The sequence below is a fragment of the Xiphophorus maculatus genome, chromosome 18 (genome assembly GCF_002775205.1).
Source record: "Xiphophorus maculatus strain JP 163 A chromosome 18, X_maculatus-5.0-male, whole genome shotgun sequence".
Taxonomy (NCBI): domain Eukaryota; kingdom Metazoa; phylum Chordata; class Actinopteri; order Cyprinodontiformes; family Poeciliidae; genus Xiphophorus; species Xiphophorus maculatus.
In genome coordinates this window covers 20,150,551-20,178,144 of record NC_036460.1, presented here as the reverse complement: position 1 = coordinate 20,178,144, position 27,594 = coordinate 20,150,551, and the positions used below count along the sequence as shown (strand labels likewise).

Here is a 27,594-nt window from a genome sequence, read left to right as displayed (position 1 = left end):
GATAAGAAGCAACAGGAGGAATGACTGCTTAGAAAGACACAGACCGATCGGATGCGTATCCGATTCAAAGGTGATCTAACGTCCTGGTGGGATTCATCCAACCTGAATGTCATTGATACTCGACAGACGTCACTATTCTGCGTCCTGATACGTGTAAGCAGGAAGAAAAGCAACAACCATGGCGTACTGTAAGCCCAGATCTGAAATTTTAGTCAAATACATGGGAGACAGCCTCAGAGAGCCTCAGAAAATCCTGTCGCATGACTATGCTCTGAAGCACCGTGACAGAAAACCGTACGGTCTAGATAAATTTCGAAAACATTTTACCGGAGCAGGCATGCATATCAATGTCAGGACCGATTTTGATACCAATCGTGCGATATTTGTGGGCGTGATGGCGATTTCAAAATTATTTTGGGGTCAAAAATTCTCTTCATTTCTCACTCTAGCAGAGGGGCAATCAGTCTGAGGCACACTCTAATTTTAGGACAAATGAAAAACGTTGGGTCGCTTAGAGACAAATTGTGGACAAACCGTAATTGGTATCTTCACTTTCGAAGAAATCACGGACATATCTACAAAATGAAATTTGAATGGCATTTCTACGTGAATTCGTGACGACACAGAAAATCCTCAAAAATAGGGTATTTTTAGGATTTTCCCATTGACTTATAATGGGGATTTTTCGTAGTTTTTTGCGAATTATGTCGCCATGTTAACCCCAAATCCCACCAAAAGTAATAGCTCCAATGGCGTGAATTTTCGGCACGTTTTGATACCTCATTTGTAGGTGTGCACGCAGCGGTATGAGCCGCATTAACGGTTACGGAAGAAAAATAAAGATTAAAGAGACCCTTGTTGGGTGTAGAGTAATAGGTTCGGCCCCAACAAAGAAACACACAAACCGAGCTAGACATCTGCTAAGCTGATAACTTTATCAAAGTATTTCATAATTAAAGCAACTTTTTTAAGATGGAGATTTTAATTTTAAGCCTTACTGCCCAACACTGTGTTAACTTGTAGTTTTTAGAGTAAGCATGCATCTTGGAATTTATCTCAAAGCTGTTAAGCAAGGTTGCTGCAAGGTTTAGCTTCATATGCTGTTGATTGAGTTGGGTGTCAATGCATCAGTATATTTCTAACCCTTCATGTGATTTTGTGTTTCTTGTGTTTAGACTGGGCGAAAGTGTAGAGTTTAAAAACATTTCGGCTCTAGAAATCTCCAACAATCCAGCAGAACCAGAGCCGTCTGAACCAAAGATCCGCTTCGTGGCGGGGATCCACGGCAATGCTCCTGTGGGCACGGAGCTGCTGCTGGAGTTTGCCGCTTATCTGTGCATCAACTACGGCAAGAACCGCGCCATTTCCAAGGTTAGTGTCGGTATCGCCCTAAATACGCTGAGCCCTGCAAACATTTCATGCTAGCCGGCACAGACAGACTGTAACAGATCACCCTAAAACATGTGTTTTCAAAATAGTAAAATACAAATGCATGACACAGTTCAGGCTTGTATTTGTAAAGAATGCTCAACTTCATGTATTTTTACCATGTTATACTTGTTCTCTACTTTGTGAGGGTCTGTCACATAAGATTCTATTAAAATACAACCAAACAGAATGTGAACAAGTTCAAGGGGTTTGAATACTTTGCAGGCATTTTTATGTGCTTTAATTTGACTTCTCTACGTTTTCTATTCTCCAGCTAATCAACGAGACACGCATTTTCATTGTGCCCTCCATCAACCCTGACGGACGGGAACAGGCGGCGGAGAAGAAATGCTCATCCAGCCGCGGCCTGACCAACTCCAATGACAAAGATCTTGACAAGACGTTTTTCGGTCCGTTATTTGGATACATATTTATTGCTACATTTCTGTCAAAGTTGTTTGGACTAAAATGCAGCTGAATTACAGTAGACTTGATTAAGAGAGGCTTGCTCCATTTTCCATAAGCTGTTTTCCTTTCCTTTCCTACTTTAACAGGCAACTCAATGCAGCATTTGGTGGAGCCAGAACCAGAGACCAGAGCAATGATGAATTTTATTCAAAGCAATGACTTCAGTCTGTCTGTCGCCCTGGATGGAGGCGCTCTGGTTGTCACCTACCCTTATGACAAACCTGTTCAGACTGGTAACACCACTTTGTATAGTCTTGTGCTATGTAACCTATTATACCTTTACATATTATTATTTAAAAAAAACACTTTCCTACGGTGATGATTTATGATGTTCAAGCCTTGATGATAATCTTCTCTTCATTATCACCAAACCGGATGAAATTAAATGTGAATAATTTGTTTTTGTAGTTAATAATGAAGCCACTTTGAAGTACTTGGCAAACATGTATGCCAGGAACCATCCCAAGATGCACCCCGGTGATACTGCATGTTCCAACAATGGGCAAAGTATGACTTAATTTTTATTAATGGATGTCATGTCTGTCATTTATATCTGTGAGTTAAGATAATCATGTTTAACTGTCTGCTTTCACTGTTCTCAGTGGGAAATGTCCCAGATGGAGTGATGAAAGCAGCACAACTGCAAAGTCACATGGGGAGCATGAAGGTAAGACTTTTCAACTGGAATGAAAGTTTTTAATGGAAGATTTAACAACAAAGTACATTTTTATTGTGACTGGGTTATTTAGAAAATATACACAATATGTTGCCAAAACTATTGGGTCACTCGTGTCTATAGACACACATATGAACTTGATTGATACCCCATTGTTCATCCTTATGACTTAATATCAAGTTATTCTGGGAATGATTTTTGCTAGGTTTTAAAGTGGGATTTTGGAAATGTTCTCCCATTCTCCCAGAAGAGCATTTGTCAGGTCAAACACTGATGTTGGATGAGAAGGTCTGGCTCAAAATCTCAAATTCATCCAAAAAATGTTCTATTGGGTTTTGGTTAGGAACATATGGTGGCCAGTCCAGTTCTTTTAAACCAAACTCGCTCATTCGTGTCTTTCTGGACAATGCTGTGGGGCAGTTAGGAAGGGGAACAGGAACATCCCTAAACTGTACTCACTCACAAAGTGCTATTTCATCTTTTACTTTCTTTTATCTGTTATCTCATGTTACATTTCATTCTCATGTCATTCCAGGATTTCAGTATGGATTTTGGACACTGCCCAGAAATCACAGTATATACTGGCTGCTGTTTGTTTCCTGCTGCTAATCAGCTGGGCACGCTCTGGGCTGAGAACAAAAAGGCTCTCCTCAGCATGCTGGTGGAGGTAAGATTTTATTCTGAATACCTATGATTTTTAGTAATGTACTTTTATATTGAAATGTTTAGTTTAGCATTTAGATTTTTTTTTAATTTCTAAGAAAATATTTTAGTATTCCTATTTTTTTTTATTTTTAAATTCAGTTTAAGATTCTCTTTCACTTTCAGATTGCTATTTACTTGAGTCTTACCAGATTTCTTTTTTATTGAAGCTTTTTTGATCTGCTCCCTTTCTATCAGATTTGCCTTTAAATCCTCCAACAATCTGAATTATGTAAATTTTTAACTCCCAGGTCTTTGTTCCTCATATGGGTAATGTCTACAGACACTGCCCTGAAGAAAAAAAAGTATTTAAGAGAGGAGTCTTATTAAGAAAAGCACATTCTAAAGGACAACTTTCTAAAAGTTTGGATTTATGACCAACGCAGAATTCTGAAAACGCATTTTCAGATCTGGATATGTAGGCAAATAGTTAAGAGATAATAAAAAAAAATATTTGTATCTACAAATACAAATATTTTTGTATTTCTATTATAAAAACGTTATGAGCAAGTGTTTGCCTAAAAACCATAAAGCCATCAAGTTTTCTTCAAAAAGAAAAAATAAATAAATTTGGGTCTATTGATAAATTCTGAGATTAAGAATTCTACAATTCTCAAGAAAAGGAAAAAATTCTAGTCCTTAAAATTGTCGTTTGAAAATGTCCTTTTTCCTGTAGTATAATCTTATCATCTGAGTAAATTTTATGAAATTGTATTAAAGTATTAAATATTTCCATAGTCTAATGGCATACTATTAGAGGTGTGTCACAAACCACGAATGTTTTTGCTCAGGTCCATAAAGGGGTGCGTGGTGTAGTGAGGGACAGAAGCGGGAAACCCATTGTGGGAGCGACCATTTTTCTGAACACAACCCTGAAAGTCTCTACTTCTGAGGGCGGCTACTTCCACGTCCTCGTCCACCCAGGCACCTATACTATTGACGCCATAGCTGAAGGCTATGGAAGTCACCTTAAACAGGTACGCTGTGTTTTACATGCAAATACTTTATATATAGCATAGAAGTCAGAACTTAGAATAACATACAGCTTAGAATAACATAGATGAACCCATCAAGTAGCAAATACGCTCTTAATATAAATATTATCTCAAGGTGCATATTAATACAAAGAATATTATTGAATACTTATGAAGTGATACTGAATGATGTATTTAAAGTTTTTATGTTAATTTTTAGTAACTACATTATGGCTTAATGTATGAAAACTAATGAATATAGATAGCATAAGGCTAATAAAACATTATTTTTAGTACAACACAATTGGGATTAATGGTGCATTCACAGTAAACGTGTTAAGCGTGTCAAAAATGCATCTAACGTTTCAAGTTTGACCCGTGCTCACTTGGTGCGTTCACACCAAACGCGTTTTGAACGTGAGGTGCGTCTGGTTTACATTCAAAGTCTATGTGGAGCGTTGGACGCACTCGACGCGTCAGACGGTTCAAATCGCCCCTTGCTAGACGCTGCACAAATGCCGCAACGGCTCTCGACGCGCCTCCACATAGACTTTGGATGTAAACCAGACGCACCTGGTTTACATTGCTCAAAATGCGCTTAAATGCTCAAAACACGTTTGTTTAGAACGCACTAAGATATTTGCCTGAAACCCTCTGCCATAAATCTGTGTAATATTACTTTTTCTGTTTGTGTTTAATAACTGAAATGAAGGTTTTATTTTCTTAACGCATCTCTAGGTTCTAATGACTGACTCACTGGAACGTTTGGAAAAATACAAACCTCAAAATGTTTTCTTTTAAATTTAGGATTTTTAGTTTAGAAATTACTTGTCTTTATTAATTTAACATTATTTAATCTGTTCATGTATTCATCCATTAGTGTACAACATCACTTTAGAATTAGATGAATATAAAAACTTTTTACCTGCAGACCAATATGTCTCATAAAAATTCACAGTAAGGATTATAATACATTTCAAATTGTACAGATGTGGCTGAAAAACGAAACAGTCAATAGAAGTATATAGTAATAAGTTTAACAAAGCGAAAACCCATGCTTATTATAGAAAGTCTTTGGATGAATTTTACCACAGTTCCCCTTTACAGTCTATATCTATAGAAGGTGTTGAACGAAGCACACAGAACCTCTCCGTCACTTCCACCTTTCCATCTGGGCGCTCTGAAATCTCCAGTGTCGGATACGCCATCTTGTCCAGCAGGCGTTCCTTGATGATAAACCCCAGCTCCAGGCTGTAAGGCCTCTGCTTCCCACAGGGCCTGTAGAGCAGGGGATCCACCACAGAGTGATGGGTCTTCTGGAAGTCTTCCACTGAATAACCATGGATCATCAGAGCAGCACCTGAGGTCTCCTCTGTCTTGACAGCTTCAGAGCTGCACAACTGATCAGAGAGATCTGGAATAATTGCAGCATTCCTGATATACCTCTCATCCAGCGGTTTCTCAGGGTCGTGCTCCTCAAACAATAGCTGCGAACTAAATGGTGGAGCCAACAAGAAGTTCCTCTCCTTAACAGTCTGCCCATACTTTTTAGGGCATCGAATGCTCTGTCTCAACTCATAGGGGAGCATCTCATTTACCTGAAAAGAGAAATGACGTTAGTTTCAAAGATTCTTCTGTTATCGGAAAACAGTACAAAAATGTCCTAACAGTAGAAGAAGACGCAGAGAGCTTCTACTCTGCAACCAATCTCTGTTTGGGTTCAAATCATTCTACTAAAATGCATTTGCCTTGTTGTAATCCAGCAACTTCATTCTTAATGTGATTTTTGTAAGTTACCTTTCAGCTGAATATATTAGGATTTTTTTCTCTCCAACAGTTTTTTTTTTAGAGTTACAAACCTGCAGCAGGTTATACTAAACAGACACACCTGCAGAAGGGATCGGCTGATTAGATGATTAGCCATCTCTGTTGTCAAAGAAGCTTTGAGAGACGGAGATGTTCCTATTTACCTCATTTAAAAAACAACATCCTGATTGGATACAAAGATGTGACCTTTTAATTTTTCTCTGTTGAACCGTAATGTATGAGAGCGTGAAACCAGTACATTTAATATTTGCTTTAATTTGAATTCCTCAGCCCTCAATCAGATGTGAATAGACCAACACAGTTACCATTAAAACTTTCAACAGTGAAGTTTCAATAACTTTGCATTAGTTTTCACTCTAGGTTGGAAAAAAGGCCACTCCACAAACATAAACAGTAATACATTTTGTTCATTGCTCCAAAATGAATCATATATGATAAAGGACAGTTTGGTAATGTTAACTTTTTTTTCTTTTTCAGGTTTTCCAGGTTGTGGTCACTTCCCATGAAGCTGCTGCTTTTGTCCTGATAGAGTTTGATGTAGACAACAGCATATTTGGATTTCAAAGGGAGTTTGTTGTGGCCTGTGCAGGTAGTTATCAGAAGAGCCTTGTGCAGATGGAGTAGTTTTTCTATGCAATATCTCAGTTCAGAAGTTTACATACACCCATCATGTGCTTGGGTGTCATTACTTGTACTTTAACAGCCCCTTTAAAATTCAAAACATTTGTTTCTGACAAAATATACAATTGCAGTAAAGATGATTTAAGTCAAGTTTGCCCAATAAGACTAGTAGCGCCATCTGGTGGACAAAGAGAAAAGTTCAAACTTAATGGCTAATTCTTGAAAATTAAGCCTTCCCATAAAGGGATTCATTTGTTTATGTTGTAAATGTAAAATAAAAGTATTGGCTCGTCAAAGGTTTTCAATAAGGCACTATGTTATTTTTCTTAGGAACTAATATGTCAGGTTTTGTCTACTTTAGTAAAACTTTAATAAAAAATCTGATGCTATTATCTGGCACTTTTAAAATGCATTCACTAAACGGAGCCGAATGTCTCAGGACCATTTTTGACTCAAAACTAATTGAAAAACAATGAGTTTTGGTGTGTAAGAAGATAACAAACTCACACTGGGAGGGACATAAATTCACTCAGAAGTTGAGCTTTTAAAACTCTGCAGATGTCTTCAGTTTGAAGCTACATTTATTATATTGGTATTGTTAAAAAGGTATTTTAATACTATTGGATTAGTTTGTTTTGACATGTAAGTCATTTACAACATTGTGACCAAACAAACATCCAACTTTCTGGGAAAGATAACACAGGCTTTAAGCCTCTGAAATTACCCTGGTTGTACTGAAAATTTACAGACTATGGTTAAAAGCCTTAAAAGGATTTTTTAATTTAAAGTGGATTATAATGTTTAGAAGTCATTATAGCTGTTTGTTTTTATCATCACTGCATGCTGGGGAAGAAGAGTTGAAAGCTTTAAAATCCCACAATACCAGAATTTCAGCAATTATGAATGTATGTAAACTTCTGACCTCTTCTGAAGTCGTAATTTTATTTACACTTAAATTAAAAGCTATTTTGTTCCAAGTGCATAATGTTTTTGTCAGTAATATTTATGTTTTTGTGTAACAGTGCATCTCTCATTTTGTATTTGCAGCTGCCTCCATGACAGCACTGGTGTTGACGGCGTGCATCATTTGGTGCATGTGCTCAGCGAAGTCCGACCATCAGAAGGACGGCTTCCACCGGTTGCGGCAGCACCGCGACGAATACGATGATGAAATTCATCTCAACTCCATGGGCTCCAAAAAGTCCCTGCTCGCCCACGAGTTTCAGGATGAAAGCGAAAGCGATGAAGAGACACTGTATGCGAACAAAATCTGAAAGATTTGCACTAGTTTGATTCAGTATTTTTGCCTTTTTTTTTGTATTTTGCTCTAGAGTTAAATCCTTAAGGATCTCAATGAACTCTTCATATCAGCTTCACCGTCTCTCTTTCTGAATGAGTGATGTAAGCATTTTATTTGTTAGACCATCAATTTTCCTGCTGGTGGACTCCTGGGGACGATGATGATGATGATGATGATGATGATGATGATGATGATGATGAACATAGAGTGAATTAAGAAGTTCCTCTCCGGCCTCATTGATCCTTTGCAGTGGCTTCTTTGTTTTCCGAGGCATTCAAAAAGGCCTCTGCTTGTTCTGCCCAGTTTAAAGGCCAAGCTGCCAAGTCCAAATGAACAGAAAACAAATATAGCAAGAAGTGCTGTAACGCCCAAAATGGATCTTTGAAATAAGCAACAATTTAATAATCCTTCAAAATTGGAAATCCAATTTTTTCTTTTTTTTTCATTTCTTGATCCAAAGTAGAATAGCTGCACTGAAAGTGTGCAAGCCTTTGGGAGAACGACTCCAACTCTGTGCCTTGGCTTCTGTAGGTTTATCTGTCCAGTCAGACTGAAATGGATGAGACAAAGCTGCATTTGCTTTCAATAAAACTGAGTTTATGCTGGGAATTGATCCATCCAGTGGTCTGCTGAGGAGAAAAGATGAAAAATCTTTCTTGTTAATATTTTGGCACAATTTTAAGGTGACTTGCCTAGGAGTTTATCAGTTTTGTATTTTTTGTCAGGCTTAAATAAAATCTGCCCTGGACTGGTAAGTGCATAAGGAAAGTTCACCTGCACTAAGGGCTTTTACTCCACCAGAGCGGTTCCAGTTCTAAAATGGTCCGAGTATTTGCTGGAGTCTGGTTCTGATAGAACAATAACAACAACAACACTGTTGTGAGTGCCATGTTTAAAAGTTTTGTTTAGTTTTTGAGCTAATTTAAGTAAAAAAATTAAAAAATGGTAGAAACTCTGGATAAATTATTAAGTTTGATTATCAGTTGAATAAGACTAGCTTTTTGTCTGCCAGTGTTTTTTTTTTTTGTTTAAAATTTGATTTAACTGATAAGCTGTTGAAATTGGAGCGTTCATTCATAGATAACAGGATTTGCATAGGTCAATTCTCTCCCAGAATATCAAATATTTACTGGTTAAGATGTTCATGGTGATGCAATGATGTGGCATCAAGATGGTTCCATGGCTCTGGAAAAGTGACCAGTTCTTTTATGAAACCAGTTAAGAACTGCCTCCAGCACCACTGGAACCACTTTGGTGGAAAAATCCCAGAACTGGAAAGCAAGCACCGTCTATCACTGCTGAAAGAATGAAAAAAGAAGAAGCTAGAAATATGTAGTGATGATTGTATTTATTATTCCCTTCTTTAATAGATTTATGTTTCAGTATAATTTTATTCTGTATATGGAGAGTTACTGCTTGCTTTTAATTGTCCCGTTATTTTTATCATAATCATTTATTTTTAGCTTTACTTTGTTTTCTGATATTTTTGATGCCAAAATACTTTCATTTAAAATCAAACCTGGTTTGATTGCCAATTAATTAATAAAATACATCAATTGTTTTTGTGCCCCACAACATAAAATTGTAGCTCTCAAACCTCTGAAATTATCCAGGTTTATCCTCCTCAGTTATCTTCAGGTTGTAACTTTTTCTATGTGTTTAAAAGTTGTTTCTCGTTGACTCATTTCTGTGAGAGGCAAGTTTCTCCAAAGACATGGGAGTCACATGGAAAGCTTTAAAATGGTAGAAAATATGGTTATTTTGTGTCTCTTTTAGGTTTTCTAGCTTCATAAATGTAATCAAAAGCATTTCGAAACAAACCAGATAAATCACCAAAATCAAAAACGGGATAGATTTGCTCAAACCTGAAATGCTCAACTACTTTGGTTGCTATGAAATCACTGAAAGTGCATTGGGATAGACAAATGCATGGTTTAGCAGCCATATACTCTTGTTCACTCCCAAGACCTCTAGCTATTTTCACAAGAGATTATTTCTTAAAATTTGCGTTGGGAGACAGTTTTGTAAATTACTTTTCTTATGCTATGTCTGTGAAGCCCCTTTGAATTCTCTATGAGCTTTTGAAAGTGTCACACAGTCTGGGTGTGAAGATTTTATATAAAGAAACTGGAACTGTAAATATTGTTTGCCAATTGTACTTGATGCTTACTGTAAATCAACACACAGCAGAACATTTCACCAGAACCTTGATGTGATCATAATATGCTAACATCTGCAACAAACATGCAAAACTACACAATAAAACACCTGACAGCCACATGTCTTGCTTCAGTTATTTCTTTTCAGATATTGCAATGTAAACTAACAGGCTATGAAGGAGAGGAAAACCTAACTTAATTAGAAATATGTAATTAAAAAGGCAGTGGCGATTATTTTATTAAAAGCCTAACAGCTACGTGGTGTGCTGTTTATTGGCCTTTAAATCTAATAACAGGTTGTGTCACATTGAGGTGTTTCTCAAAGTTCACTGAAAACGAGTAAAATTGTTTTGGCTTTTTATTTAAAGAGCTCATCTTTAACTGAGATTCTTGCAAATACATTGTAAACAAGGCATCCTACACAATTGCAGGTGTTAGTAATTGGTTTATATCCGGTAAATCTATATAACTACTGGTCGTTGGTAGTTGACTGAAAACCTAATTCCATGTGTTCAAAATGAACACAAATGTAAAGTCCTGTTTATACATGAGGAACACAGTCTCCTGCTGCCATGAACAGTGGGTCAAAAACAGACAACTGCACGCCACAGGCAGAGATGTACTTGAGATTTGTATTTATATAGAGACATTAAAAAAAACACGCACGCACACAAAACACAAAATTGTTTATCAGCTTTAAAGAATGGTGATAAAGCAAATGTACATCACAGTTTTCAGATTTTACTTTCAAAACATCATTGCTCCACTTTGTTTCTCTATCACAAATTATGGTAATTTAATCCATTTTATTGTTGTAATGTGAACAATCTTGAAAAGTTCAAGAGTTAAGAATATTTTTCTAAGGCACTGCTCAAGGAGCTATAGCTAATGTACCCACAGGGACTTTTTAAAATCCTTTAAGCCATTTCCCCTTTTCATTGTGCAGTGCAGGAAGTGTCTGTTTGTGTTTTTTAAAACAGATTTTACAAAAAAGGGTGGGTTGGCAGTATTGCTTCACCAGAGGGATAAATTAATTTAGCAAAAACAGCTGAACAGCCACACATTGAACATTGGTTTAGCTTGATCATTTTTAACAAGTAGAATATATAGCATACTTTGCCAGAAATATTGAAAATTGTTTTCAATCCTGGCTTTGCTTTTTAAATAGGGTATTTGAGAAGTGACAGAAGACATAATATTAACAAAATATGAAGATATTGATTTCAAATGAAGATGAAACTCTCTAAAGCAATTAACCAATTGTTGGTAAAGCCCTGTTGGCACAAACACTAACCTACTATAAAAAACACAGTTAAAACGTTAAACCACAATATAAATATAATATATTTTATATAAACTATACAATTTATAAAAAGTAATATGAGGTTGCCAATAATTTATCATAGTCGACATGCCTGACGGTCTGAACTGAGGGCGACAAAATCCCACGCCTTACGTCCTCCTCTCAGGTGACTTGAAGTTGGTGACGTCACAGGAAAACAAAGATGGCAGGGATAGGAAGCAGCAACTACTGGGAGGGTAAGGAGCTCGCGGTTTTAACTACTGTAAAATAAATGTTTCGCACAACAGAATCTAATTTCATCCAGGTGATGTCAGGAGATGGGGTGTGCGTTTCGCTGCGTCAAAACCCGTGTCATTAAAACATGTACACGTCACGCAACAATTAGTTAGCTCCCAGCAAGCTAACGCATATAGCCGTGTAACTGAAGTCAGTGTTGCTCGCTAAGCTGTTAAATAGGAGACGGTACTTTAAACGGCTTATCAACTTGACACAAAGGCACGTGTTGTTTGGTGTGTTTTATTTGAAAACAACAGGACGACAAAATTACTGGAAGAACGTTAGTCAGGCTCTTTAGTATGAAACAAAAACGGGCTGTCATCTCTTAGCAGGGATTCAAATACGAATGATATAACAGTTACTTCAGTATAATCACATTATGTCGACACCTGCAGTTAATGACTGAATTATTCTTTAACCATAGCAAACGTATCAAGTTCGTATCAAGCTGTTCTGCTTTGCTGTTTTTAAATTTTTCGCTGGTTCTTGTGTTACAGATCTGAGAAAGCAGGCCAGGCAGCTGGAGAATGAACTTGACCTGAAATTGGTCTCCTTTAGTAAACTGTGCACCAGCTACAGCAGCTCTAGGGATGGACGTCGAGGGGAGACGTAAGCTTTCACAGACGCACAATCACAAGTCCAGTGTCGTTATTTGTTTTGTGTAGTTACAATTTATGATCCAAGTTTCACAGTTAACTAACTGATAGAAAATAAAACCTTTCCAGGGCAAACTACTGTTTACCTCTTCATTTCAGGTCTTTTGTTTACTGATTTAAAAACAAACTTACTGGTATATGAATGCTCAAACTCAACTTTAAGTTACTTTAACTTCAAACTGATGTCTTTTAATTATTTTCAGCATTTTAATGTAGTAGCTGCCCCTAGTTGTCATATAATGTCACAGTAAAAGCAAACAAACAAAAAATGTGATGCCCCTCATTTGCTTCTATCAATTAAAGAAATTATCAAAGTGTTTTGAAAATTTGTCTGTAAGCTCTTGTGTTAACCAGCAAAAAAAATGTTGACAGTGTATAGTATTGATTTATAGAAATGTTAAGCAAGTTGTGTAATTGTTTTTTGCAATGTATGTAACAGGTCTATCCTTTAAATGAGACAATGAGTCTCAAGATATATTTGTTCCTGCATAAACAAAGTATTGTATACACCAACTCTTAAGCACTGTGGTGGATGTGCGATGATTTAGGCTTGTTTTCTAGATATATGCATATAGAAATTCTTGGATGCCTTTTGACACAATTATGTAAACAATTCACCGAGATGTACTGAGTATAAGTATAATTTAACACAGTTTAAATGTGATATTCTTTAAGTAAATGGTAAATTTTAATTTTAATTTACCTATTGACTCCTATTGACATGGTGGGACTAATGATCACTCAATCACTCATAACTCAATTCTTTGATATCATCAGTATGGAATATTTTTGGTTTGTCATTGTGTAATTATGCCTCAGAAATGTATATTCCAAATAAGATTGTTATAAGTAGACTTTCTAACTGCTCTCAATGCCTTGTTTGCCTAAAGTTCGGACACCACGCCCCTGCTAAATAACTCGACCCAGGACAGGATGTTTGACACCATGTCTGTTGAGATTGAACAGCTGCTGGCAAAAGTAAGTCCCACTGCTAATGTCCCACTTTAGCAGTGGGACATTAGAGAAGAAGAAGCTCAGTCTTGGATACAGTCTGCTTTATGTCAGAATTTCTTTGTTTTTCACTAGATTATCCCCTTTCTTGTCTTTTTCAGCTAACAGGAGTGAACGACAAGATGGCAGAGTACACCAACACCCCGGGAACAGCGTCTCTCAATGCTGCACTCATGCACACTCTCCAGAGACATAGGGATATTCTACAGGTTAACCAAATTCTTATTTGCTCCTTGTTATCTTTATGTTCAAGGTTTCCATTGGATTTGTTTTTCTTCTTCCAAAGCAGTTCAGCTGCACATACATTAAACCTTCACTGCAAGTAGGAATATTGTTTAGGTGTTTGCTACAAGCATGTTACATACGAACTACTTATAAAACTAATAATATGATTTTATCCAAATTCAGACAGGATGCTACAATCTCAATAATATTCAGAGCCATGAATGAAAGTCTTTGTAAGAGTTCACATTTGTTTATCATATATAGGCTCTGACTGAGATAGAAGTCCTTATACATGTGCATATTAGAAATGAGGTAAGGTGAAGACAGTTGTAAAAAAAAAAAAGTTATGAGAAAAAAATCATTGCCTCAAACAAACAAGCGAAAGGATACATAAAGACTGCAAAGTCCCGGAATGTCACTAGAGTTGAAAACATTCTTCACAAGTTTAAAGTTAAAGCCATATCTGAATATGAATGTAAAATGGAGGTGTCAAAGATGGCCACCAGATTAATGAGAATGCAGGTTTTAATTTCTAATATAAGGTATGTACTTAACAATGAAAGACTCTTTAGACTCTTTATAATCTGTAATTTCACCAGCTTCTCTATCCTATTAGGAAACCTAATTTGAAATGAGGGCTGAATAATTTTAGTTTTAATTGAAATATTCTGTTATATTTTTATTTATTTATTTTTGACACAAATATTTTACTTTTACTTGTTTCTGTTCAGGACTACACTCACGAATTTCACAAAACCAAAGGCAACTTTCTGGCCATCCGGGAAAGGGAAGATCTTTTAGGATCTGTCAGGAAAGACATTGAGTGAGTACTCAATCCTCTGTTCATTCACCTACATTTGACTTGGGAGGTGCAAAATTATAATGGCAACTAGATTCAACTTGGATGCTGAGTACACTCAGTTTTGTACAAACAGAAGGAATGGATGAATGAGCAGTTTCACTCACCGTTTACATCTCATAGGTCAGACTATAACAAGATGCACATATGTTTATTTCAGTTTGTCATTTACAAATCATTTTCATTTGTATACTGGTTTGTTATTCCAATTATCATAAGCCCTTATTGTGAGCACTAGCATTCAGATATCACACTTAACATTTAGACCTGAACATTATACCCACTGCTGCCTTGCAGCAACTGTGTGAAATTTGCATGTTCTCCCTGCGCATGGATGGATTCTCTCTGGGTACTCCAGTTTCCTCTCACGGACCAAAACGATAACTGTCAGGTTAATTGGTGACACTAAATTGCCGTCTGGTATGAGTAACTATGTGCCAAGTTGTTAGTCCTGTGTGACTATGTTACCCAGTGATGGACTGGTGATCTGTCCATTGTGTGACTGCTTGAGATATGTTCCAACACTCAACAATATAAAGATGGGATTAGGATGGAAACAGTAATAAATTTATGGATTGCGAACGCAAGGTTCAATGAAAGATGAATCACAGTCATAGGTCCTTGCAAGTAATTTTACAGTTTTATGAGAGCAAGTTACATTTGATTGTAGATAAATTACAAATAGCTATTTTATTATTAATATTCAGATCCATCTGTCTCTCTTGTCCTGAGTGTGAGCAAGTAAACTCTTTTTCACAGAGCTCAGATGTTGTTGAGTTTGTTTACTGGACAGGAAGATGAGCCAAGACTCCGACCTGACTTGCTCTTGGAAAATGTTTGGTATTGAAGCCTTTGAAGATTCATAGCCTCCTTGGCTTTACGTTGAGAAGGTGCACCTTTTCTTCAGATTGACTCATTTCTGAGTGAGTGTATTAAAACGAGCTGGAACCCCCTTCAGACCATGAATCTTACAGCCTTTATTTGTAATAGTGTATTGATTTGTGAGATGCTGCAGTAAGCTTATAGTGAGCACTGCAGAATTCCTAATTATCCCACTCTATCTAAGATGAAGACATCTGCGGAAGCCTCATTCAGGCACACATCCACCATAAGCCATTAGGTCACTTTATTCCATATTTAAAGTCGTTTTAACATATTAAACTCCTCAGAAGAGCTTGTCTCACTTCTCTTTTTACCATCTAAAGTGTCATACTTTTTGTTTCTGGTGACTATGCCCTTGTAGCCAGATTAACTTTTCTGCATGATATTAATAGCAAATAATAGATTTTCAGCAGGACTAAAGACTGTTATAGAGTTCCTAAATTAAATGCTGAGGCAGTTAGCTCTCAAAATGCTTATATATACTAAAACATACATAGCAGTTAAAACATATTCTTTTCAAAAATATTTGGGGCTTTAGTTATTCAGATAAATATGTTGTATTCTGTTTTTATCAAGCAACCAATTTCCCAACCGCTGGTTTATAGTGTTTATCTTTCGTTTCATTAATTACTACAATAATAAATAATAATTTCACTGGTCTGCCTAAAAAGTCAGACAACTGGAGCTGAAACAGAACGCTGCTGCTGCTCATGTTCTCGCTAAAACTAGGAAGAGAGAGCACATCTCCCTGGTTCTAAAGTCTTAAACGACTCCCTGTAGCTCAGAGATAAACTTTAAAACATTTCTGTAAGTTTATAAATCACTGAATGGCTTAACACCACAATACATTAGCAACCTGTTGTTGTATCAACCTTCCTGACCTCTCAGGTCTCCTGGATCTGTTCTGCATCTCCAGAACCAGAATATAATGTGGAGAAGCAGCATTCAGCTTCTATTCACCACTAATCTTGAACAAACCTCCAGAAAACTGCAAAACTGCTGAAACACTGAGTTCCTTTAAACACCTACAAATACCAAACATTCTTATGCAGTGGAGATGAATGAATCCGGAACTCATTCTTACCGACACACAAATTGTTCAGAAGAAGATGAGGGCTTGGTTTGGACTTTAATTTTCTTCTCTGGGATGTCTGATTTATTGGATTGTTTAAGCCCGACTCAAGCAGCAAACAGAAACCTGAGAAGACCTGAAATAAACCTATAAATGCTACAAAAACCCATTTCTTTATGGCTGCCTTTGAATAAAAGCTACTGGAACATCATGAACTGTAGTGTTTTTCAACCTGTCATCATTTTCATCATGTTTATATTTTCTTTTTAATCACGTAGAGCTCTTTTTCTGAAAATATGCTGAAAAAGGAATTTCTTTGCATTGCCTTAATGTCATAACATTTTTAAATAATACAAATCCGTCTTTTTAAGTGCATCCTACTCTAGTCCCAAAGGATGTTCTTCCTGAATATTAATATTAAAAATGTGTTTTGAGATGTAGAAAATGGATGTTGAAAATTGAAGCCCAAAAAGGCTGTGTGTTTCTCAGAGACATTTTCTCCAGCAGTGTTGTGTATTAAGATTTTGTAGTGGTGTGGGAAAGAATCAAATGCTGTTCTTCCAATCAAACTTGCCTCTAAGCCTTTTAAGTCTGAAAGAGGATAAATTACTGTATTTGTTTCTGAGGGATTGTGTTGCTAATCAGATATTTATGTGAAAATGGACTATTTGCTTGTTAGGAGAAAACACAGTTATAAGAAAACTGTCTTGCTATTTTACTGACTATCAGAGGAAATGTAAACAAATAATGTACATTTAGTTTTTCCTCAAATTTAAATTTAATTTGACAAATGTTTTAAGTCTTTACGGAGTCAACGATTTTATTCCTTTAAAGGAGGTCTCAGCATGAAAAGTTTGATAAATACTATTTTATGCATTATATTAATTATTTTTCATGCCCAGGCTACGTTTGTAAGCTATACTGTGGTTAAATCTTTCTGTAAAAAACAAAAAAAGGAAAACCTGCTGCACCTGAACTTTGCATCATGTAGGGGGCAGTAAAGATCTTGGTGGTGATTTAGGTTTGCCCACAATGAGGGTTGTTTATGCTGCAGAAATACCAGCATGAATACTGATTAAAAGATAAATTAGGCATAGTGCAGTTCTCCCAAGCAACTATGAACATATTCCTTTTGTGTTCAATGCAAAGTATTTCCTCGGATGTAGACATACAAACCTATACTCACATTGTGCCATTCATAATAGCTGTAGCTACTGTGTGTGCAGCAGCAACGTTTCCTCTGCTGCTCCTTTCATTCTAAATGTCAGCAGCGAAAATGACAGCTCGTCTGTGATTTACATTGGTGCCCTTTTAAAAAGCCTTGCTGGAGTGATGCAGCGGGCTGTCAGTACTGGCAGTTCCAACCCTACGAATACATCAGCCCTGCTGACGGGGGAGCCAGCTGGAGCCCAAGGCAACACTCCATACACTACATATCTGTTCTTTGCCACTGGCTTTCAACACTGTGCTTGAGATGGAGAAAACTCATTTATTCTTGGTTTGCTTCCTGTAAGATGGGTGGGGTAGGATGTTAATGTTATATATGTGCGCACAGTTCTCCCTCCATCCCTCTGTGCTCTTTATCGGTTCTCGCCCAACAGGAAGGTGGGGCTGTGTTAAATGGACAGAAACCCAGGACAGTGTGTGTTTTTCAGCCGTTCACATGCTGTTGACTGGAGCTGCATCAAGCAGAAGTGAATGAGAGTGATGAGTTTATGAATAGAGTTTGGTCTCGTAGTAAAAGAGTCAGGAGCAGCTTCTTGTTTCGGCTTTTTTGTTAATTTGACAACTTACCCTGCTTTCAAGTTTTTATTCCATTTGGCCTAATTTTATTTGCCTGTTTAATTTTTCCTTGTATCAAAACTTTCAGTTGCTCTAGACTGTAACCCTTCTGTTCTCTAGTTATGTCAGCACCTCATGTCCGTGGTTCAGATTCATTTCTGATGTATTCAGTCAGTTCACCTCAAAATATCGGAACAATAAGAAAAAGCTTCACTAGTAAATTTGGGTGATCTTTCCCTCTCTGGGCGATTTTCCTTTTAAAATAACAGTGGTTTGTTGATATTTGTTAAATCCTGGGTTTTCAATATCGTAAACAATACTTGCACAAGTGTTGAATAGATAAATATTGTGACACACCACATTCAAAAACATGGTTTAATTAGATGATGTATTAATTTTTGCCTTTTGTCATTTCAGAACATATAAGAGTGGTTCAGGAGTCAACAACAGAAGAACAGAGCTGTTTCTAAAGGAGCATGAGCATCTTAGAAAGTAAGTCCACAGCAGTTTACCTGGCTGATTACTCAATGCAGCTCGAATTTAAATGTTTTTGTGGCGCTTTACCAGTAGATAAAATTAACTATACAAACACACAGCCCTTTTCCCCTTCCTGTTGGATTTGTTTCTATTTGATAATGCCAAAATAATGAGCAATAATTTCTTCAGAGATTTTCTTTGTTTTATACTTTCCTGAAACTTAAGTTAAGTGCATTTTCTGAGTATTTTATAGAATCACCTTTTCAACTACATGACTTTGGTCAAACTTTCTGTGTGTCCATCCACAAACATCTTGCAATATCAAGCAGGAGTTTTGGCCCGGTCGTCTTGACAGAACTACTGTTACTGAGTCCATTTTGCTTACACACACGCACACACACACACACACACACACACACACACACACACACACACACACACACACACACACACACACACACACACACACACACACACACACACACACACACACACACACACACACACACACACACCACTTTGCAGTGCTGTGTCTGAAAATAAAGACATCTGTTGAAAATAACACTTTTACTGCTGCAGTCAGCCTCTTCACTCCTTTTGTCTTCCTTTGATTCACACACATTATATATATATATATATATATATATATATATATATATATATATAAAGCTCATTCATAACTGGGACACAGAACCTGTCTCCTTCCTGAACAGTACTGGTTGGACATTCCCATTTTGTTTAAATTCGCATGTAATTTGAATGACCAGATGGCGTGGAAACTTTGGGCATCTGAAAATTGTTTCCAAAAATGAACCAGACTTACGAAAGACCATGGTTCTCTTGATGTCTTGGATCATTTCTTTCTGTTTTTCCCTTATATCTCTCAGTTTGAAGTGTTGCCTAAAAATATATCCACATTCATTTAAATAAATGCTTCAAATTGTTTCAAGTTCAGTATTATAACACTTGCAATGTAATTATACAGAAGCAACACATCACTTTTATGATAAAACCTATCGTTGATATCAGTTTTTCATTCACATTGCATCCTGAAACTGCGAAGCTTCGTTTCTTATGACGCAGAAGGTCAAATCATAATCGTCATCAAGTGTTTTCTTGCTGTTATTTGGCAGAGCATGGAGAACTGTCAACAGCGTGTGCTTTGTGAAATCTCTCTCTCTGCATCTGAGAGGTGTTAGATGCGCCCTGTGTGGAAAGGAAAATGAAATATCAGTAGGGAACACATCGCCGTGCACACAAGTTCAAACAGAAAGCAAATAAACCACCAATGGTTTCTGATCAGACTTCTAGTCAATTGGAGCTTATACAAAACGATGAAATTAAAGGCTGTTCTTTTTCAAAGTTTTTGTTTCCAGGTCTTAAAAACTAAAACTGAAGAAACATCCCATCAAGGTCTTAATTTTGTTAGACAGACTTGCTTTTGGTGCAAATATGATTTGAAAAAGAGTTTACTTGATTTAAATAAACACACTCCTCCAAATTTCTACACCCTTAAAAACCCATAAGTACATCTGAAATATTGGGAAGCACAAATACTATATTATCTGCACTTGAGAAGATTACTTAGCTTGATGTGTGGGAGTGATGAGGAATATTGAGTAAAAGATTTGCTCAACTTTGTTTTAACAGCCACAGGATGGTAGTAAATCTGTATTAAACACAATTATTAATCTTAGTTACTAGTTTCTGTTTTTTAGACTATTAAGCCCAAGAAGAAGATAGTAATATGTAGACTTAAAAGAAGATAATTGAAAGTAGCAGTACATCTCAGCTAAATATAATATCATAAAATTTTGATTTAAGGGTTAGGGTTAGCATGCATGCTACTTGCATGCATTAAGACTACCATGCTGGGTTTGCTTATTTTGGACTTGATCTGTTTGGGTTGTTTCATATTATGGATAAAATAATTGGCAAAATTTTTAGTATAATTTAAATTGACATCTAAAACCTAAAAGTGAACATTGTGGTTTAATTAGCAGTCTGAAAAAACATGAAAGATATTATAACATTAAGCCTATTTTGTGCTAAACACTCTCCCTTTTCACAAGGAAGGCACTTAGCCTTTCTTGTTAACCCATCAGACACATCAAGATATTGATCATGAAATTATACATTTAAGCCACCACCCATATTGTATGGGAAGGATGAAAGGGAGATTGAAGAAGAGGGTGAAATTACACATGATTGGTTTAGGGCTGTAAACATTCAACAGGGACTGAAGGGAAACAATCTGAGCTGATGTCTGAAGACTTTCTGACGGCACAGCACAGATGGTTGCTAAACAAGAGATTGATGAGTTCAACTGTTTTGGTCTAACGTTATGTATTGTGGATGCAATTGGATCAGAAACCCTTTGTTACCTTTAGGAATTCATATCCAATCTGCTCTTTAGGACAGCAGATTAGATGTAAATTTTATACACTAGAGGTGTTTAAAACACCACAGATTCTTAACATGTCATTATTCCGTACTGCAAAGGTTACCAAAATTTGTTAAAAATTAAAAACACATCAAAATCTTATATATATATATACACAATATAAGTTCAATCTATATATATATATTTTTTTTTTCCATGACTGTCGGGGACCAAACAGTGAAGGTGTAAAAATCTTCTCTATCAGGGTTTTTCTTGACCCTGTTGCTTCTTCTGCCCTTGTCTCCAGTCTGACCAGTCTTGTCTCATTATATTCGACCTTTATGTCATGGACTTGAGACATTTATTATGATTCTACCCCTAAAGAAGCCAGACGCTGTAAATATGGATGTAAACAGTGGCTGGTGATGATAATCCTGAAATTATGGAAAAAAGCCCATCAGTGAAGTGTGTCGCATCACAATCCCAACACTCTGACTTCACTTCCAAACAGACTTTGCACAGCGTTTGGTGGAGTCAGTGCTCCACGTGTATTGGCATAAAACCAACACATTTCAGTTTTGAAAAAGGATGTAAACACTCTAAAAGGCATCCTTTGTTAATGCACTGAAAGCAAACAGTCCATTATGATCAGCTGAGTTGCATTTCCCAGGAAGATGTTGGAAAAATGTTCATAATAATTGGTTTGTTATTAGCTGAAAGTTATTTTCTAATTGGTACAAGTGAGTTTGAGATGTTCTGGTCGCCAATCTGTAAAATCCTGTTTCCATTGTTTCTTCCATCCTGTTGGAGGGTTTTGGGCCTGTGTGCACACAATCACAGGCGGGCTTAAGCCCAACCGCTCAACATAGCGTTGATGACAAATGTGCCACATAAGCATTTCTTGTTCTTGTCCCAAGCAGTGACATTTTTCTGTCTCACAATCAGTGAACTGTGTTGGTTTCAGAACTTAAAACAAAAAAAATCTCTGACCATAATGCTTCTTTAAAAAAAAAAAAAAAAAAAATCTTTCAATGAGTTCGGTCCTTGTGTGCAGAAAAAGTCAGGAAAGCATGTGGTTGTGATGGGTTCATTCATCATGCTGGGAAAGGCAATTAGCTTGAAACTAATGAGCAGTTTAATGACTGCAGCAAAATACAACTAGTGAAGTAAAAACGGATGGAGCCCACTTAAAGCTAAAACCGCAGAAAATCCCATTTTAATGAGCACAATGGCAAAAGAGATGGTTAAGGGGACAAAACATAAGTATTTTCATCTATTTCATATCCATAAGGAAAACATAATCAATCTTGGGTCATCGCATTTGCCGACTGCTTTCGTTTTCTCTTCATCTTCACTCAGATCTGTATTACATAGGAAGCAGTGAGACACTGAAATCATGCCCAATAACGGCTGTGTTTATATCACAACATGGTAAAAATCCAGTAATAATGAGTTTGTCTTCAAAGTTTCTGACCACAAACACAAAGTTACTTCAACTTACAACGAAATGCTATGAAGTGTATAGCCAATTTATAATTTTTACTTCAGAAAAATGATATCTAATCATTGTCGTTCTCTCTGCTCTGCCTCCAAACTACAGCTCAGACCGGCTGATGGATGACACAATAAGGTAAACCTTAGTATCTGTCTTGTGTGTGAACTCGTATTTTGCAATAAAAACTTCTCCCATCTTCCATAAGCTTTGACTAATGTTGCATGGTTAAAATATTTTGCTGCTAGGGTTAGCCTGATTGTTTGCAAAAAGTCTTGGCTATATGACAGAAATTACAGTCCAGAGAAAGAAAAATGGCAGTCTAAGGATATTTTTGGTTGGTGGAAGTGAGTAATTGCCCAACCAGAATGATCTGTAGTATAAAAATATATTTAATACTAATGATGAATTTCTGTTTTTGAACTATGAGAAAACAACATTCAAAATCTAGTTTTTGTGATTCATACTGTTGAAGGAATGGCAAAATACAAAGACTCAGCTTTGTATTTCAAGCTGAGGCAATGTCATAGTGTAAAACAGATTTACTACTTTAAAAATAAAGACAAAATGATTTGAGTAGACATTTTAAACTGGCGTAAGCATCTTGTGTTAGTGATCAGGGTGGCTAGCATTGCTAAAACAGCTCACACTATACTTACCAGTGATACATTTGGTAAGTAATGTTTGTTTTATTCAGTAGAATTGACAAATTGTGTTTGCTGATTTATAGTTGAGCCCAATTTTTTCTCATATCCCTAACAGATTTAACTTAATGATTTTCATTTGATTCTGATAAGAATTGAGGTTGGCAGCTATCAAAACATAATACAACAAAGGAAGGAGTATCAATTTTGAAAGAGAATGTGTTTGTATTTTAAATTAAGAAATGGCTTGTCCAGATTTATTCAAAACCTTCTTGATAATCAGTGGAGCAAAATTCTTATTAGCTCTGCAGAAATTAAACCCATGTTTCCTCTGGTATTTTGATGATTCATCTTTGGGTATAAACAACTTTTTAGTGGCTGGAATAACTCTGGCATACATTAGAGAACAGTATAGTTAAAAGAAAAAAGCACCAAGTTTTATTTTGTTTTTAGCAGGGCAACAATCAGTCTTCTTTGGATTTAGCCTAAAGTAAACCTGAGGCAGAGATCTCCACTCTTTGCATACAGTGTCTCTTTATCCTCAGTCTCTATTCTCATGAGGTTGTTTACACAGTGATCAGGGCTGGTCGAGGTTGCTGGAGTCAGCAAAGCGTTTCCTCCTGACTTAGGGGAACATGATCCCTAAAACACACCTCTAGGCCAACGCTGCGGACCATACCTTCAGCAGTCTGCAGTCACAGGAGGGGCCGGGACCTCGCCCACCCGTACTCCTACTCATATCTCCTTCTACACGCTGAAAATTTATGCTGACTGTGTTTTTTATATCACTCGGTTACAACAAATATTTCAGGTAAACAACTGCAGTGATGTCATTGGGCTCATCTTCTATGAATCCGTCTTCCTGCGTTGGGAGAGGTAGATTTTTATCCTGAAAATACTGAAATATTCATGTTAAACATTCGTCATGTCCAAAGTAATTAATAATAGCTGATAAATATATCTGTAAGTAAGATTTGTCAAGGCTGGTCCACCAAACTCTAATGCGTTAGTTAAGGATTCAAAGACTGGCTCAGTGTCTTCTATTGATTGGTGTGTGTCTATCAGATGTCAAAGACTCTGGCTGAAACTTTTGCTCAGTCGCACTTTCGTCCTTTGAAACTTGCTGAAGTCCAGATTTGAGAGCAAGAGAGGAGAATTACTGCTTGATTGGCCTTCACCATTTACCGGTGTGGTGGAAACTAAAAGATCTGTTGTCTCCTTTCTATGCATGGTGTGTGGACAAGACACAGTCTGAAACTTGTATATGTCACTTTCCATGTAAAGGTTGTGTTTAAAAAAAAAAAAAACTTGATGGGAGAATGTTCTTTCCCTCACGCAGTCTCTGACCTATACCTACACTCATTTTGTTGATGACCATTAAATATCGTTGATCGGCTGAATCATTTAAATATACCTCAATATTCATGAAGTACTTTATTTTGAGCAATTATGGTTGAATGGGAAAATTGCTTTTTGGTGTTAATTGTTTTAGAAATCTGGATTTTTTGGTGTACGCCAATGTACACTTTCACTGTCTCTTTTACAAAATGTTTTATAAATAAGACTTCTGATCCTTTTCGAATTGTCATTTATGTTCATTAAGCTGCAAGAGGGAGCAGCATTTACAGAACAGAACAGAAAAGCTAAAGGAGAAGTGCATGAAGGGTTTTGGTATTATGCAGATATTAGATTCTATATTTCTTAAAAGAACATCAGAATAATCTAAAATCTCTGTTGGTAGGTCAGAGATTTCCTTATATCAAGGATAAGAATTTTTTTTTTTACATCTCTAAAGGAAGAAATTCACACTGGAATTCAATTTTGGGTTGTTTGCAGTAAAATAGCACTTTATTAAAATGTTGCAGTATTGCCTCTTGCTCATTTATCTTGTCTCTTTCTTCAGCATTGCAATGGCGACCAAGGAGAACATGACCTCACAGAGGGGCATGCTGAAATCCATACACAGCAGGGTGAACACTCTGGCCAGTATCCTTTACACTCCACACGGGTCTCCCTGTGGGGGCAGGAACACAGCGTTTCTGCTACTATTTAACAACCTGTTTTTTTGTTTGTTGTTTTAACAGAAAAGTAGAATTGATTAAATGTATTAAGAGACATTACGCACTGGTAGTGCAGTGGGTTTTTATTTGATATTTTCTTTGACGTTTTGACTCTCAGATCGTTTCCCAACTATCAACAGTCTCATCCAGCGAATCAATCTGCGAAAGAGAAGGGACTCCCTCATCCTCGGCACTGTGATCGGCGTCTGCACCATTCTCCTCCTGCTCTATGCTTTCCATTAACCTCCCCGGTCAGACAATTTCTAACAAGGCAGGACTCCTCTGCTCTTTGTAGCATATGAATCCTCAGCTCCTCCCCAGAGACAACGCCCGGTGATCGAAGGACCACGGAGGTTCCAGAGCAGAGAGACATTTAGCTGGTCCTGTTCTAGGACAGGACCAAATTTGGCCAACAAGTTCCCACTGAGCCAGCATTTAACGAGACAGATTTAGGGCTGGTGGTCGCTTCTTTTTCTTATACCCACAAGGAAATGGAGACCAAAAGTACAAGTGAGACCAGTTAATTTTTGTTTGTGGACAAGCTTTGTGCTTTTTTTCTAATAAGATCAGAGACTAAAGCTATCTTGTTTTAATAAGGAGGTTGAAGGATATTTCTTTTTCGGTTATTTTTAATGATTTTGGGGGAGTCATAATTCATTGTAAGCTGTAAAATGTGAATTAATAAATTATTCATATCAGTATGTGTTTTAAAAAATGTGGAGTGAGTAAATCTTTATTTTGTTTTTTAAGATGAGCCGTTTCTGATAAAGGTTTAGTACCAGGACGTACAAACATATTCAATACAAGGCAGGACTCTTTGTTCACACAAAGATAAAAGTATAAAAACAATTAAGAATGTCATACTATAGACTATACAACAAAAAAAGATTTTTAGTCATTAAAAAGTATCATTCTTTGAACCAAAGGACTGTGCAACTGTGTAGAAAAATTTACAAAACTTTCTATTTGAGCTTTAAAAACATGTAATCCTATGAAGTTAGCACAGATTCTTACTCTTTTCCTGCCTAAATTTATTGGCAGTTCTTTACGAAATATATATTTTTTTCTGTCAAGCAGATGCTAAGTTAATTAAATTGGTAATTCATATATAAATCTAGGTATGATGCTGATTGGCAATATTAGGCCAAATTTAGCTTTATAATAATATAGCAAATACTCAATGCTTTTCTAGAATGTAGCTGATTTTATTAATGATAATGTTGCTGAAAAGGAAATTTGATTTGAATCACTGCGTAACTTTCTGCACAGTTTATTCTGGAACATGGTTACAATTCAGAAACCATGGCATACTACCTGGTCTTATTTCTGGTTATGTTGGTTTTTTCCCCTCCTTATTAAAAGCAAGCTTCTCTCACTGACATTCTCTATTGCATGTCCGAAGAGTTGCAGCTGTAATTTTAAGCAGAAGAGGGCTCTATATGTAGACATGTAGATTAAAGAGTGCTGAATGTAAGCATACGCTGCACTTTTCAGATTCTTATCTGTTAAACACGTTTATTTTTAAGTTGTTACTTCACAAATAGCTTGAATTTGTGTTGGTATATTAGATAAAACACTAATAAGATACCATAAAGTTTGGGGATGTAACATGATCCAGGAAAGTTAAGCAGATATATATATAAACCCAGCTAGTTATTTTTGTGGCATAAAACGAGTCACTTCAGTTGACAAATTACAGTTTCTATTCATCTCCATCAGATTCTTTGAACATAGACTAGGTGAGGTGTTATGAAAGGTTTTCACTCTTTAGATGTCATTCACGCTGTGACGGCCAGTTATTCGGGACAGGGCTCTTAAGAGGCAAACCGTGTACTAAAGCCGGCTTTGACATTTATACATGGATGTAAGATGACGGTGGAGGTGCAGCTCTTAAATATTTGAATGTCCCAGACCCATGCGCATGATCCAGGCTCCTGCATGTGTTCTGCCCCACCAGCTCCAGAGAAGATATTTGCCTGAACCATTTCTGATTTTATGGCTTTCATCACTTATCCACGATGTTATTCATTGGTCAGTATCTGTGGAGCAAGGCAGACTTTTTATAGACAGGTGGACAATCAGGCCACTTTTGTCCATCATGGGACAGCCATGAATTATATTTTTCTCTACTTCACTTTCTTCTGCCATCTGAATCTTTTGTAGCCATGATAAATATTGTTTTTCAGAAACTGCTTCATGTTCATTGTTATATGCAATAAATGCAGCAGCTTTGCGCTGTACTCCAATCCATAGGAATGGGACTGCAGCCAAAAATATTCTGCAATGGAAATATATTGGATTTAACATTTAAAAAAAC

The 27,594-nt window shown here is 36.7% G+C and overlaps 3 protein-coding genes across 3 annotated transcripts in view; 2 read left to right on the top strand and 1 right to left on the bottom strand.

Moving 5' to 3' along the window:
- cpd (carboxypeptidase D) overlaps positions 1 to 10,274 on the top strand; it is a 33,596-nt gene extending 23,322 nt beyond the window's left edge. The window contains exons 13-21 of the mRNA XM_023351521.1: positions 1,176 to 1,371; positions 1,703 to 1,838; positions 1,983 to 2,129; positions 2,305 to 2,403; positions 2,499 to 2,563; positions 3,108 to 3,239; positions 4,066 to 4,251; positions 6,553 to 6,664; positions 7,744 to 10,274. Of these exons, the coding sequence (XP_023207289.1) occupies positions 1,176 to 1,371; positions 1,703 to 1,838; positions 1,983 to 2,129; positions 2,305 to 2,403; positions 2,499 to 2,563; positions 3,108 to 3,239; positions 4,066 to 4,251; positions 6,553 to 6,664; positions 7,744 to 7,970 (1,300 nt within the window). The 3' untranslated portion in view covers positions 7,971 to 10,274. The remainder of the gene's footprint in view (positions 1 to 1,175; positions 1,372 to 1,702; positions 1,839 to 1,982; positions 2,130 to 2,304; positions 2,404 to 2,498; positions 2,564 to 3,107; positions 3,240 to 4,065; positions 4,252 to 6,552; positions 6,665 to 7,743) is intronic.
- Positions 5,264 to 6,544, bottom strand: c18h22orf31 (chromosome 18 C22orf31 homolog). Its single transcript, XM_023351523.1, has 2 exons — positions 6,137 to 6,544; positions 5,264 to 5,846 (listed from the first exon to the last, which is right to left on the bottom strand). Exons 1-2 carry the CDS (start codon positions 6,170 to 6,172, stop codon positions 5,334 to 5,336), a joined length of 549 nt encoding a protein of 182 aa, XP_023207291.1. The 5' UTR covers positions 6,173 to 6,544; the 3' UTR covers positions 5,264 to 5,333.
- A 1,374-nt stretch (positions 10,275 to 11,648) lies between the features above and the next one.
- Positions 11,649 to 25,923, top strand: gosr1 (golgi SNAP receptor complex member 1). The gene is made up of 9 exons (XM_005801038.2): positions 11,649 to 11,694; positions 12,232 to 12,343; positions 13,281 to 13,368; positions 13,503 to 13,610; positions 14,358 to 14,449; positions 18,639 to 18,713; positions 22,682 to 22,711; positions 25,121 to 25,203; positions 25,396 to 25,923. The coding sequence occupies exons 1-9, from the start codon at positions 11,661 to 11,663 to the stop codon at positions 25,518 to 25,520; spliced, it is 747 nt and encodes a 248-aa protein (XP_005801095.1). The 5' UTR covers positions 11,649 to 11,660; the 3' UTR covers positions 25,521 to 25,923.
- Positions 25,924 to 27,594: the final 1,671 nt, after the last annotated feature.

Bases quoted from the DNA above. Each gene is read 5' to 3' on its own strand.
- c18h22orf31 (XM_023351523.1), bottom strand. From the start codon at position 6,172: ATGGCTAATCATCTAATCAGCCGATCCCTTCTGCAG. The intron at 5,847-6,136 runs GTGTGTCTGTTT...TTCTCTTTTCAG, and splicing joins TCAGCCGATCCCTTCTGCAG to GTAAATGAGATGCTCCCCTA.
- gosr1 (XM_005801038.2), top strand. From the start codon at position 11,661: ATGGCAGGGATAGGAAGCAGCAACTACTGGGAGG. The intron at 13,611-14,357 runs GTTAACCAAATT...GTTTCTGTTCAG, and splicing joins GACATAGGGATATTCTACAG to GACTACACTCACGAATTTCA. The intron at 25,204-25,395 runs GTATCCTTTACA...TTTGACTCTCAG, and splicing joins CAGGGTGAACACTCTGGCCA to ATCGTTTCCCAACTATCAAC.